The 13,481-nt window shown below is 32.4% G+C and overlaps 1 protein-coding gene and 1 pseudogene across 2 annotated transcripts in view; one reads left to right on the top strand and one right to left on the bottom strand.

Annotated features, from left to right (window-relative positions):
* KIF5B (kinesin family member 5B) overlaps positions 1–13,481 on the top strand; it is a 37,072-nt gene that overhangs the window by 15,014 nt on the left and 8,577 nt on the right. Inside the window, exons 9-20 of one of the 2 annotated variants that reach the window (XM_039839755.1) lie at positions 885–989; positions 1,281–1,426; positions 2,131–2,279; positions 2,722–2,915; positions 3,762–3,830; positions 5,494–5,700; positions 6,308–6,451; positions 10,389–10,577; positions 11,205–11,322; positions 11,905–11,966; positions 12,063–12,172; positions 12,969–13,070. In XM_039839755.1, coding sequence (XP_039695689.1) covers positions 885–989; positions 1,281–1,426; positions 2,131–2,279; positions 2,722–2,915; positions 3,762–3,830; positions 5,494–5,700; positions 6,308–6,451; positions 10,389–10,577; positions 11,205–11,322; positions 11,905–11,966; positions 12,063–12,172; positions 12,969–13,070 — 1,595 coding nt within the window. The remainder of the gene's footprint in view (positions 1–884; positions 990–1,280; positions 1,427–2,130; positions 2,280–2,721; positions 2,916–3,761; positions 3,831–5,493; positions 5,701–6,307; positions 6,452–10,388; positions 10,578–11,204; positions 11,323–11,904; positions 11,967–12,062; positions 12,173–12,968; positions 13,071–13,481) is intronic. The other variant, XM_039839757.1, reaches the window with a different exon arrangement.
* Positions 6,133–6,251, bottom strand: LOC120584171 (uncharacterized; annotated as a pseudogene).

Here is a 13,481-nt window from a genome sequence, read left to right as displayed (position 1 = left end):
TTATGATTACATAAGCTCAATAATCAGTTCCAAATCACTATTACTTGGACCATAGTCCAGTTCAACCAATAGATATTACCTTTGACATAAGATGCATGTTTTTATTGAGAACTTCTTCAGCTTATGTCATTATGAATTTAATTAGGTATCCTTTTCCTAATTTTTAGTATCTCTTTCTCCATGTTGGCAAAGAGCTCCCTGTGAAAAATGGTAACTTATCCATTAGTCCTTTCTGATTTGATTGTACTTATTTCTTTTGTTTAGATGGTTATTTTATTATTATAGTCTTATATAATCTGACTCTATGTCAAAATAAGTTCAAATGTTTTAATATTGACTATTATGACCATTTTAACTTTTCTCCTAATCTTGTTTCTGCCGATTAGAATACTGCCTTCTACTCGAACATCTTACATACATCCTTTAAAGTCTGTCTCTAATTTTGCAAATTGAGAGGTCATTTCTTCAGCCAACATTGCTAACATATTGTAAATATATGCATTTTATAAAAGAAGCAAGTTTGCTGCTTCTGTGGTTCCATTAACAACATTATGCTTTAGAAAATTTTTAAAAGTTCCTCTTTTTAATGTAGCAAAGAGGAATAGCAAATTAGTAAACTATAAATGTACATGTAAATTGGTTATTTTGAAGATATTTAACATTGTTAGTGTGCTAGACACAACTTATTTTGAAGGGCACAAATTAAAATAAAATTTTGTGTCTCCATCACATTCTTGTCATGCATATAGTTACTTTATGTTCTCAAAAGAGTAATACCTTAGAAATAGTTGTGCCTGAGAGTAAACACTTGGCAAATAAAGTCATGAAGCTTTCCTCTTTCCTTTTTTCTTTCTTTCTTTCTTTTTTTGTAATCTTATGTATAGGTTAGTAAAACTGGAGCTGAAGGTGCTGTGCTGGATGAAGCTAAGAACATCAACAAGTCACTTTCTGCTCTTGGGAATGTCATTTCTGCTTTGGCTGAGGGTAGTGTAAGTATACATGTCTTCTTATGGGGAATTACTTAAATATATGCTTATATATATATATATGCACCTGTATTTGAGTGTGTGAGAGGTTCACTGTTTTTGAATCAATATGTGTGAATTCATTGTCTCGTAGGAATTTATTTTGTACTATTAGTATGTATATCTTAGTTCCCATCTTAATATTAAACAAAATAACAAATCACTTTGTGGTTTATTTAAAATAGCATATTTCTATAACAGATTTTATTATGTAGAAACCCATTGGTCTTCTCTGTTTTTTGTTTTTGTATGTAGACATATGTTCCATACCGAGATAGTAAAATGACAAGAATCCTTCAAGATTCATTAGGCGGGAACTGTAGAACCACTATTGTAATTTGCTGCTCTCCATCATCATACAATGAATCTGAAACAAAATCTACACTCCTGTTTGGCCAAAGGTTTGTTAAGAAAATTCAAAGTTGGAATGTAGCTAGGCCTTTTTGTTGATTAAATCTAGGGGAAATATCAGGTGCATATTATTTCAATCAATGCATATTGTTAGTGTTATAGACACAACTTTTTAATTGAGGGACAGATAAAACAAGTAAGTTATCTTTTAGACTGCTTGGGTTTGAATTAAGTTTTTGTATACCTTAAAGTCTAATGTTAACTTTAGTTAAATTTATGTAAGAAGTTTTAATTCAGCATTAAAGAAAATAAGCATTGCATCAGGTAATACAGTACAAGTCTGACAAATATAATCCTATGTTAAAACTGTTGGTATAACAGAGTTCAAATAATCGATGTGAGAGGTTAGCCTAGGAAAATAATGATGGCTTTATCTCTGACTTCCATTGATAATTTCTTTTCTTAATTCAGCCTTGCAAATGAATTGTAAAAATATAGGCCCCTGTGTTTTATCCTCATCAGCTTGGTTTTTTTTTTAAAGCTCTTCACAAATATTAGGCCTGACTCAAATTTAGTTGAGGTTTAAATAAACACTATACTAAACTAATTACAGCTCTTAGTATTTAGTCAGTTAACCGGACAAGAATAGTTAAGTTAAATTACTTAGCCATATATGCATATATTACATAGAACGATTAGTTATCAATTGAAAGTAATTTTAGTCACATTTTCTTTTCCTCAATCACTTCTTTAGGGCCAAAACAATTAAGAACACAGTTTGTGTCAATGTAGAGTTAACTGCAGAACAATGGAAAAAGAAGTATGAAAGAGAAAAGGAAAAAAATAAGACCCTACGGAACACCATTCAGTGGCTTGAAAATGAACTCAACCGGTGGCGTAATGGTAATGACTTAAAAATTTTTCATTTTCAGTTGTTGAATACAGATTTAGAGCTATTTTCTAAATTTGAGGTTCAGATGTGAATATAAATAAAAATAGCAAAGCATATCCATTTTCACTTTTTAGGCATTAGGGATCATTAAATAAAAATGAATAAAGCCTTTTACATTAAATTCTTATATTACCTGAAATAATAAATAGAAGTACAAAGGCCAACTAGGAAGCTATAAAAGTTATAAAATGGCAAGGTGCCTGGATTTAGGATGTCAGCAATAAAAATAAGATTTGGTGGCTGGATTTAGAAGATGGGGAGAGTCAAAGTTAATTCCAACTTTACAGATCTCAAGGACTGAGCAGATAAAGTTGGTAAGAGCAGCCAAAATTAAAATTGAAATTAGCTTTAGACAGTTCAATTTTTATTAACCATTCTATTGTCTTATTGTAGGAGAGACAGTGCCTATTGATGAACAGTTTGACAAAGAGAAAGCCAACTTGGAAGCTTTCGCAGTGGATAAGGATGTTACTATTACCAATGATAAACCAGCAACCACGATTGGAGTTACTGGAAACTTTACTGATGCTGAAAGAAGAAAGTGTGAAGAAGAAATTGCTAAATTGTACAAACAACTAGATGACAAGGTAAGTATTGTTTATGTTCTATTTTGTTCTAGAACGTTATTTGTAAAGGTGTTTATTTTCTAATGTCAATATTATTGGTCCCCGTGACGAAATACACATCATCTTTGTTTTCTGTTAACCTTTCGAAATGGTTATATTAACAAAAAATAGAAAATCACAATTTCCGTTTCTATGCAGAAACTATGTACGAGGCATATCTTTTTTCCCCCCTCATTTTTAAGCTGAAAGAACTTTCTAAAGGAAATTTGGCATTAAGTCATTGGAGAGCCTTAATGAAATGGCCTCTTAAAATCAGGGATCTGAAAACTAATAAAAAATGATGTAAGAGATGAGATAGCGGGGAACAGAATGGAGTGAGAATGCTATCTTCCTGCTTCGATTATATCAGTCAGCAGTGTGAAAAATCAAATTATGAACCAAATAGGAAAAGGAAAACAGGCAGGAAAGAGACTAGAAGAAACTAGTTCTGGTATTGTTTTTGTTTTATTTTAAGCAGAGATGGCAGGCAGGTTTGATGTGGCTATATGGCCATTATTTTCAATAATAGCTTCAAACGTGTTAATTATTTTTTAGCATTTAAAGTATTTAATGATAGCTTTTTTTCTTATTGCATGATAAATCTATAAGCCTTTTTTCATCTTGCATGAAAAAGCTGTTACAGTTAACAATTAAAAGATTCCATCTGTTTCTACTTAAGATTAAAATAAGCTATGTTGAAATAGTTTTGGAGAAATGATTTTGAAATATTTTTGGGGGGCGGGGGATAGTAATCTTATATTTTGTGTTAGGAAACAATTAGATGACCAGGTTGTGAGCTACTTTTAACTTGTTACTTTAAAATTTTAGGATGAGGAAATTAATCAGCAGAGCCAGTTGGTAGAGAAATTGAAGACACAGATGTTGGATCAGGAAGAAGTAAGTTGAATACTGTTTCCGGAAAAGCTTTGTCATTATCATTTAAACACAAACGATGAAGCAATCTACAGAGCTCTGAGTATATTAGAGTGCATCTTTAAACTTTTTGAATATGTGCATGCTTCACTGTGGGTATCCTGATTGATGCATCATATGGATTGAAGCAAAGATTGACTTTATCTTACGATTTGAGTTCTCTCTACTGGAGAGGAGAGAATAACTCTTTTTAGGATTTACTTTTTTTAACATACATCTGGTTTTTTGAAACTCCCTTCTGCTTTTTGAAGTACAGTGCTGTTTTGTCTCCTGATTCTCCCCAGAACATTTCTTAATTGACCTTGGGGAAAACTTACACTGGTTTGGAGTATTTAGACTCCTCCTCCATTAATGAAAAGTACAGTATTTACATATGGAAATGAAGGAAGTAATATAAGAAAACACATGTTTTATTCTCACTCATTCACGTCAACATACAGGTATAAGTTCATTCTAAAGGGATTATTAAAGAAATACTGATTTCTGAATTCCATTGACTTTGTCTTTAATAATTAGGTAAGTTGAGGTATGACTTATTGTGAGAAGGAGAATATCAATGAATAAAATCATGTTTTACTCTTTACATTTCTACCCTCATCTAACCCTATTGTTCATTTCTGTCATCTTTACTTTTATCTTAGTTCTTTCAAGTGTCTCTTTAGTTTGTCACCTAGTTTGGAGCCTCATTTATCTCACCTGCAAAGCAGGGCGGATCATTGAAAAATGGTCCTTCATTTAAGGTTTGTTTTGGGGAAGGGTGGCAAAGACTGCATAGTTTCAATAAGAAAGGGATACCCACCATCAGTCAAATTAATCCTGGTCAGATTATTTTTATGCTTATTTCAACTATAGCATTGTTTCTCAAAAGGGAGCTAGTAACATTGCATATAATTCTTTATTATTTTATTCTGTCCTTTGCATTATAGGACATTTAGCATCCCTGGCTCCTGCTTCTAAGTGCCACTAGCATTCTGCACCATTAGTATTCCCACGCATTTCCATGTACCACTACTTAAAAGCCACTGACCCTGGATGATTGCAGTATCTTCCTAAGTAGTCTTCTCTTAGCTTCTCTCCAGCTCAAATTTTATATGCTGATACTAAATTTTCCTGAGGCATAGCTCAGAAGCCACCCCCTGTTGCCCAAAGAAAATCTAAATTTTAAAGCAAATCTTCTAAACATCTACTAATTTCTTTTTCTGTGCACACTGTTCATGAACCTAGAATGCCTTTGTCTTTCTGTTACTTTAATTTGCATATGACTAAAATCTACCTTTCCTAGCCACTTCTCCATTTCATCATCTTTGTTTATAGAAATATCTCTCTTTTTCCTATACTACCAAGCACTTTTTTTGTCATGTCCTGTCCCTGCTTTATAGCTCTTGTATTACATTTTTTTATGTACCTATCTTCTTGTCTAGATTCCTCAATAGCAAAGTTTTTATTTGATTTCCTTTCTGTCTCCCACAGTGTCTTTCACAGTGCCTGTACATAGACATTCAGTAAATTGGTTGAATGAATTAATGTTACCACACTTAATAGCATCTACATTTCTTCCCTTTGTGCTTAGCAAATAGAATTTTAAATTTAGCAAATAGAATTGGTAAAAATATACTTTTTTACCTAGCTTCTGGCATCTACCAGAAGAGATCAAGATAATATGCAAGCTGAGCTGAATCGCCTTCAAGCAGAAAACGATGCCTCAAAAGAAGAAGTAAAAGAAGTTTTACAAGCCTTGGAGGAACTTGCTGTTAATTATGATCAGAAGTCTCAAGAAGTTGAAGACAAAACTAAGGAATATGAATTACTTAGTGATGAACTGAATCAGAAATCGGTAGGATACAAGTTTTTCTTTAATACTTTAGTACACATATTCTTAATTGAAATATTAAAAAGTATGTAGGTGGGTAAAAAAAAAATGCCAGCCATCTAGAAAACTGTCAGTTCCATTCTAACATAAATTTGCTGAAACTTATGGCAATAAATGAAAAATCAAATTTATTAATTAGGAAGTTTCTCATTTCTAGGCAGAAAACATTACCCAATCTCAAAAATTTAGTGAAATAATGCTAACTACCTGCTCTTAATGGAGCACAGTATGATTACATTGTTTATTAGGTCTAAGATATTTTTAGGTTTGAACTGGAAGGTAACTTAGAACTTAGTAGATAATAGTCAAGAAAATAAAAGCAGAAAATAATGGTTTTGTGACTGTTAGGTGAAAACTTGATATAGCTGTCAGTATTAAAATTGATCTTTTTTTTTACACCAACAGCACCTGGTCTTTCTAGGTGGTCTCCCATCCAAGTACTAACCAGGTCCAACCCTGCTTAGCTTCCAAGATCAGATGGGATTGGGCTTGTTCAGGGTGGCATGGCCATAGACTAAAATTGATCTTTTGTTTAATAGATTTAACTACCTTTTATTTTTGGATCTACTAGGCAACTTTAGCAAGTATAGATGCTGAGCTTCAGAAACTTAAGGAAATGACCAACCACCAGAAAAAACGAGCAACTGAGATGATGGCATCTTTACTAAAAGACCTTGCAGAAATAGGAATTGCTGTAGGAAATAATGACGTAAAGGTAAATATAATAACTAGTTATTAAGTGTAATTATCTGTATATAGCCTTTACTTTTGCTTATTATTTTTTTCAAAGGTCTTTTCATACACATTATCTTCACAATAGTCACATGTAGTAGATGCTATTTTTATTTTAAATAGAAAAAAGAAGAGAATGGGGTACTCAGGTAGATGAATGTTCAGTAAGTAGCATTTATTTGGAATCCATGTTTGGTTTTTTTCCTCTACTATGTAAAGATTTTGCACTTAGAAATTATGTTAATAAATTACTATACATGATATTTCATAATTGGAACAACAGTGAAGATTAGCTCAGGAAGTAAACTTATTAATAAATTGGTCTGTAGTTGCTTTAAAAAGATAAAAGATGAGCACTGCTAAATAATCCTTTATTCTTTAAATTTTATGAAAAATTTCAAAGAGATAAGAGAATACCGTGAACCTCAGAGTTATCAGTTATCAAAATTGGCCACACTTATGCCTTTTTTCTTTTCTAATAATCTTAATCTTATTAAGGATAATAATATTAATTATCGCTAGGCATGTGGTAAAAAAATTTACCATAGTGACGTGGTAGATTTTTAAAGTTAGACCATTCAAATCCAAATAAATGCTACAATTGTTAAAAATAAATAAAAGACCAAAAAAGCAAAGTAAGACTCAACTACAAAAACATGTATATAGCATGAAAGATTTCTATATTGTAGTAGGTATTTGTTATAGATACAGAACAAATTTATACTTAGGTTTATAATGAGAGCATACTAAGAAGCCATGTTTAACAAGAATTGGAAATGAAATAAAGGTTTTTGGTTTGGAGCACACATTCTTTCTCTTAAATGTTACTCAGAACTATTTGTTGATGAAGGCAAGGATTCTTGTAACTTCTCTAATGTCATTTCTTAATGTCAGCTCACCTCATTGAAAGAAAGGAAATGTTATTGTTAAATATTGTTCCAATATTTAATCAACATTCTGAACATTCTGTCCTGTTTTTATGGTGAAGTAATAGGAAATGCTTAGAGCTTATATGAGACTCTTGGGATGGAAAAGTAGATTTACTTCATATCACTGAACATTAGAATGGTGTTCAAAATTTGCTTTGTAGATATGCAGCTTCTTTTTAGAAAAAAATCTTTGTATTTCATATTCAAATAATATACCACTTTTTCACCTGTGGTAAAGATAGAGAAAATAAAGTGGAAATGGCTTGTGTTTAGTGGCCGAGTGTCACAATACAAGTTCCCTGACTCTTAGACTGCTTTTTTACTGTATATACTATTGTAGCATTTTGAAAGCGAGTCAACCTTGCCGATAGGTTTCTTTGAAAAGAAATCTATGGATCCTCAGTATTACCATTTGCACATAATTCTTTTCCTGTTCACATCATCAGTTAAGCACTGCTTGAGCTCCACTTGTTTTGTGTTTTTTGCATTATGGTTCACTCTTAGCATGTACAGTTGTATGGATTTTGACTAATGCATAATATAGTTACAGTATCATATAATAGTTTTACTGCCTTAACAAATATCCTGTGCTTTACGTATTCATCCCTCTCCTTGAACCCTTAAGAAGATCTCTGTAGTGTTGCATTGCCCAAAATTTCATACTGTTGGACTCATACAGTATATAGCCTTTTCTGACTGGCTTCTTTCATTTAGCAGTGTGCATTTAAGTTTCTTCCATATTTTATTGTGGCTTGATAGCTCATTTTTTAAAATCACTTAATAGTTTATGGTGTGGATGTAGCAGCTTTTTTTTTTATTTACCTATTGAGGAACATTTTGGTTACTTTCTCAGTTTTTAGCAGTTATAAATAAAGCTGCTATGAAAGGTATGAAAAGTCTGTCATAATTCATTGTTTTACATGGGGATGGCCAGTTGTTCCAGCACATTTGTTGAAAGACTATCTCTGTTGAATTGCCTTTGCCCCTTTCAGAGATCAGTTGACTGTAGTTGTGCATGTCTATTCCTGGGCTCTCTTCTGTTCCAGTGACCTGTTTGTTTATTCTGCCAATATCACATCATTTTGATAACGGTAGCTTTATAGTAGATCGTGTAGTTGGGTAGCATTAGTCTTCCAACTTTGCTCTTTAGTATTGTGTTGGCTATTCAGGGTCTTTCGCCTTTCCATATAAACTTTAGAATCAGTTTGTCAGCACTCACAAAATAACTTGCTGGGATTTTTATTGAGATTATATTAAATACATAGATCAAGTTGGGAAGAATCGACATTTTAACAATATTGTCTTTCCATGAATATGGAATATTTCCTTTTTTTTAATGTCTTTCATCAGTATTTTATAGTTTCCTCATAACATTTATGCCATAGTGTTGTTTTGTTTTTTTTTTTCCTCTTTGGTGCTAATGTAAATGGCACTGTTTGGAATTTCAAATTCCACTTGTTTAGTGCTGGTATATAGGAAAGTGATTGACTTTCGTATGTTAACCTTGTATCTTGCATTGTCACTATAATGGTTTATTCTTGGAATTTTTTAATAATCATGTCATGTACACAGTTTTATTCTCAAGCTCCACTTAATTTTTTCTAAACAATAAAAATTTATTATCTTATAGTTCTGGAGGTCAGAAGTCAGAAATGGGTTTTACTGGGTTAAATCAAGAAGTAAGGCTTTTCCTTTTGGAGACTATAGAGGAGAATCCATTTCTTTTTCCAGGTTTTAGAAGTTGTCAGTTTTCCTTTAACTTAGGGTCTCTTTTCCTCCATCTTCCAAATCAGCAACGACAGATTGAATTTTCACAATAAATCACTCTCAGTCTGACTCTTCTGCCTCACTCTTTCACTTATGGGGACCCTTGTGATTACTTTGGGCCTACCTGGATAATTTAAGATAATCAGCCCAGCTCAGGGTCAGCTGATTAGCAGTCTTCATTCCATTTACAACCTTTAATCCCCCCTTGCCGTGAAATATAATATATTCAGAGATTCCAGGGATTATGATGTGGACATTTTGGGGAACCCTTATTATGGCCTACCACAAGATGTTTTAAAAAACTACACAAAAATCGCAAAATAACATAAATTAAAACTGAGAATAATACAACAAAGAAATAAGTTGACTGGGGCATGAGGGATCCAGAAATTAAGCTAACAGAAAAATGCACACTTGGTGATGTCTTATAGACCTTTGAGTTCCAAGTCAGTGATTCTTAAACTCTGGATTTAAATCATACTTTTGAATGCTGTAATTTTGGGTAGCATTCTTAAAGGGATTAAAAGAATCAGAACAAAACTAATCATGTCACCAATATAATTATTGGTGATATAATTACAGTCACTATTCCAGTATAACCCTATCTCCATTAAAGCTGTCATAGAGAACTTGACTATCCTTAAACACAGTTATTTATCACGTAAAGCTCCACTTAATTTTGACATAGATTATTGTACTGAAATTTTATAGTGAAACCCATGAAAGTTTTGGATAGTACAGTGACCACAATTTCTCCTTTGTGAGGTTAAAGTCATCCTTTCCCTGCCACCTGAATAGCCTTATTTGTTAAGTTTTAAATGGGACTTACACATGATTAACAGTAAACTTCCTAAAGAGGGCCTATGAAGAAGAAATCCAAATACTGAAAGAGGCACAATTCATCAGAGGTTTTTTGGTTTGTTTTTTCGGTTTACATTATTTTTTTCCCTGTAGGCATGTATTAGTGTTAACTTTTACATGCCTACTAATACATCCCTGTAGGCATGTATTAGTGTTAACTTTTAGAAAGGAAAGCAAAAATTTAGCTCTGTTTTACTTATTCTTTATCACCCAGTATTTAATAAAAGATAAAAGCCCCTGACTTCTTTTGAATACTGAGTAATATTAAAATATATTTAATTTTGTTTGGTTTTAGAATCTAATTGGTTAAACACACACTGGATATTTTTGTCCTTTGTTTTTTATTTCACTTTTTTCTCATAGCAGCCTGAGGGAACTGGCATGATAGATGAAGAATTCACTGTTGCAAGGCTCTATATTAGCAAAATGAAGTCAGAAGTAAAAACAATGGTAAAACGCTGCAAACAGTTGGAGAGCACACAAACTGAGAGCAACAAAAAAATGGAAGAAAATGAAAAGGAGTTAGCAGCATGCCAGCTTCGTATCTCTCAAGTATGTATTACAGAGCAGAGTTTCTTCATGCTTTGAATAGTCTCATAACTTTTATTTATTGTAAAAGTTTTAAGAAAAATGAACTTCCATAGGTTATTTTGAGCACCAAAATAGGTTAATTTAATCAGTTTTTCCTCGTCTAGCTGCTTTATAATAACATGAATGATATAACCAGGTTATATTAACATGTATATGTTAAACATACAGATTTACTAGAGAGATGTGATTGATGGGACTATTCAAGAATCCAGTTGAATTCTAGGGTAGACAAAACTGCAGGGCCAGTTTTCTGCCTTTGGCAGCTGAGTGGATCAGGCCATTTGTCAAGTTAGGAATTGTAGAAAGGAAGAGGGTTATGTCATATGGTGATAACAATAAGAATGTTTCATTTTTCAGCTTTCAGTAGCTTTGTTATAAGTGTTATAAGCTATATAGATGACCTTTTCATTAATGAAGTTCTTCATCATTGTAAATTTGGCCCCTGAACATTTTAGGTTTAAGTATCTTCGTTAAGTATATTACATGTTTATGTATGTTGATAAAACTTGCTTATTTTCAAATATTTTTAACAGTAAAATATGTGCATGAGAATTTTTCCATTTCACATCATTATATTTTTCCCAAAAGCATGAAGCCAAAATCAAGTCATTGACTGAATACCTTCAAAATGTGGAACAAAAGAAAAGACAGCTAGAGGAATCTGTTGATTCCCTCAGTGAAGAACTAGTTCAGCTTCGAGCACAAGGTATTAACTTTCAATTATTTCCGAGTTATGTTTATATTAATTTGTGCTTACTTTAGTGTAATTGTAGTAAACATAATTCACACTGATAGAGAATCGTAGGAATACTGATAACTTGGCATAGTAAACAAATATGGCCTTTAATGTGGCTTTGAAACTTTTCAAAGTTGGGTTTGAATATGGAAGTAGTCAATCTGGGAATTTCCCACAAAGTTATAAAGTTAATACATATATGCATGTGCATATGTGAAGTGTGTATGTGTGTATATATACACACATAAATCTTGACATAGAAACTTAAGAAAGCTGTTTCGTTTCCCTACCATGCGCTAACCCATCTGTTCTGGGATTAGGCAAAGAAAATAAAAGAAACCTTAATGTCAATACAAAGGAAATAGCTAAAATGTACCAGTCAACATATCATTGAGCTTGGAAAGCAAGATTTACTATCTGTCATTTGGATATTTTAAAGTCAAGTATTGCTAAGGAACATACATATTCCTCATAAAACCCATTTGTTCCTTGGTTTCTAGGAAGAACTTTAAGGCTTATTTTCTCTCTTGTTTTCTCTTCCTACCCAAACAGAGAAAGTCCATGAAATGGAAAAGGAGCACTTAAATAAGGTTCAGACTGCAAATGAAGTTAAGGCAAGTTTGATGTAACATTGGATTCTAATGGCTTTAGTCCATCATTATTAATCTTTATTAGTCTGACTTAATGTCCTTTCCCACCAATAATTTTAGCAAGCTGTTGAACAGCAGATCCAAAGCCACAGAGAAACTCATCAGAAACAAATTAGTAGCTTGAGAGATGAAGTTGAGGCAAAAGAAAAACTTATTACTGATCTTCAAGAGTAAGTATACTTTTCTTTCCTCTAAATATTAAAAGCTAAGAAAGATTGACTATTTAGACAAGAGGGAATAATTGGTTACTGGTGGACAATATATTCTTTTTAGATATCTGCCCTTTTCATTGAAATTATAACTTTTTCATTTATAACTTATGAGTTCCAGGTGAAGTACTTTTTAGATCTTTTGATGTAACTATTCAGTAAAAAGGAAAAACAAACTTCAACCATTGTTACAAATAGAAACCTCCTCTAAATCACTTTCTTAATTTCCTTTTAAAAATTATTCTTTATTGAGAAAAACTTTATTGGAAGTCGTGGTTTAAGTTTTTTTTTTTATATATATATATATATATATATAAGTTCTCTTCGTAAGACAGTTTTCCTACTTCCATAACCATATTTGTATAGCATAGAATGTGTAAAAATAGGAAGTCTACAACTAAATCAGAGGTATGTAAGAAAAAATGATAACAATTTGGGATGTGGGTCTTACTAGTAATACCTAATGGATTCAGGGACAGGGATTCAGAGAGATGAAAGATATACAATAAAATCATGGTTTCAAACCAAAATTGGAAAATATTGTATAGCTGGAAGTAGCCAGGTCCTCTTCTCCCCGTCCTTCCCCCCAGCCCCATGGCACCTATGGCACCCATGGCAGACAGGATCACAGGAGACCTTTGGTTATTTGTAGTGGTGAGATTATAGAATTTAAGATTTTGAAAAATTTTAATGATAACATTTAGAAAGCAGTGGTGTTGATATTGTTTGGGGTTTCCCCCCGCCCCTTTTTTCTCAGCCAAAACCAGAAAATGATGTTAGAGCAGGAACGTCTGAGAGTAGAACATGAGAAGTTGAAAGTTACAGATCAGGAAAAGAGCAAAAAATTACATGAACTCACGTAAGTAAATGTTTTAATTTAAACTGAAAATTGAAAACTAAGAGGATTGCAGGCATTGCTATTGGATGTATCCAGTAGATACATTTTTCACTTTGTATAGGTTAGAGAGTGTTTTTCTTAAACCTTCTGCATTGGTTTGATTTATACCTAAAAATTTGCAGTATAAATCAGCCTTGTGCTTTAATGAAACAAGGTCTGATATTTCAGTGATGGTTAAGATTCAGATTCATATTTATCAGACTGTTTCCTATTTCTGAGCCAACATTTTATGTCAAGATCTGTCAAAAGAATGAACCTAAAATATGGCATGAAGTAATTTAAAAGATTTAGGATCTGCTAAAAAAACAGAATTTTTGTCAAAATTGATCTTGCATAAAGGGACATTGGTATGTTAGCCTTGCCTTTTGAACA

This window comes from Pteropus medius, unplaced genomic scaffold, assembly GCF_902729225.1.
Source record: "Pteropus medius unplaced genomic scaffold, Ma_sr-lr_union100, whole genome shotgun sequence".
Classification (NCBI taxonomy): domain Eukaryota; kingdom Metazoa; phylum Chordata; class Mammalia; order Chiroptera; family Pteropodidae; genus Pteropus; species Pteropus medius.
This window is presented reverse-complemented; position numbering and strand designations above follow the sequence as displayed.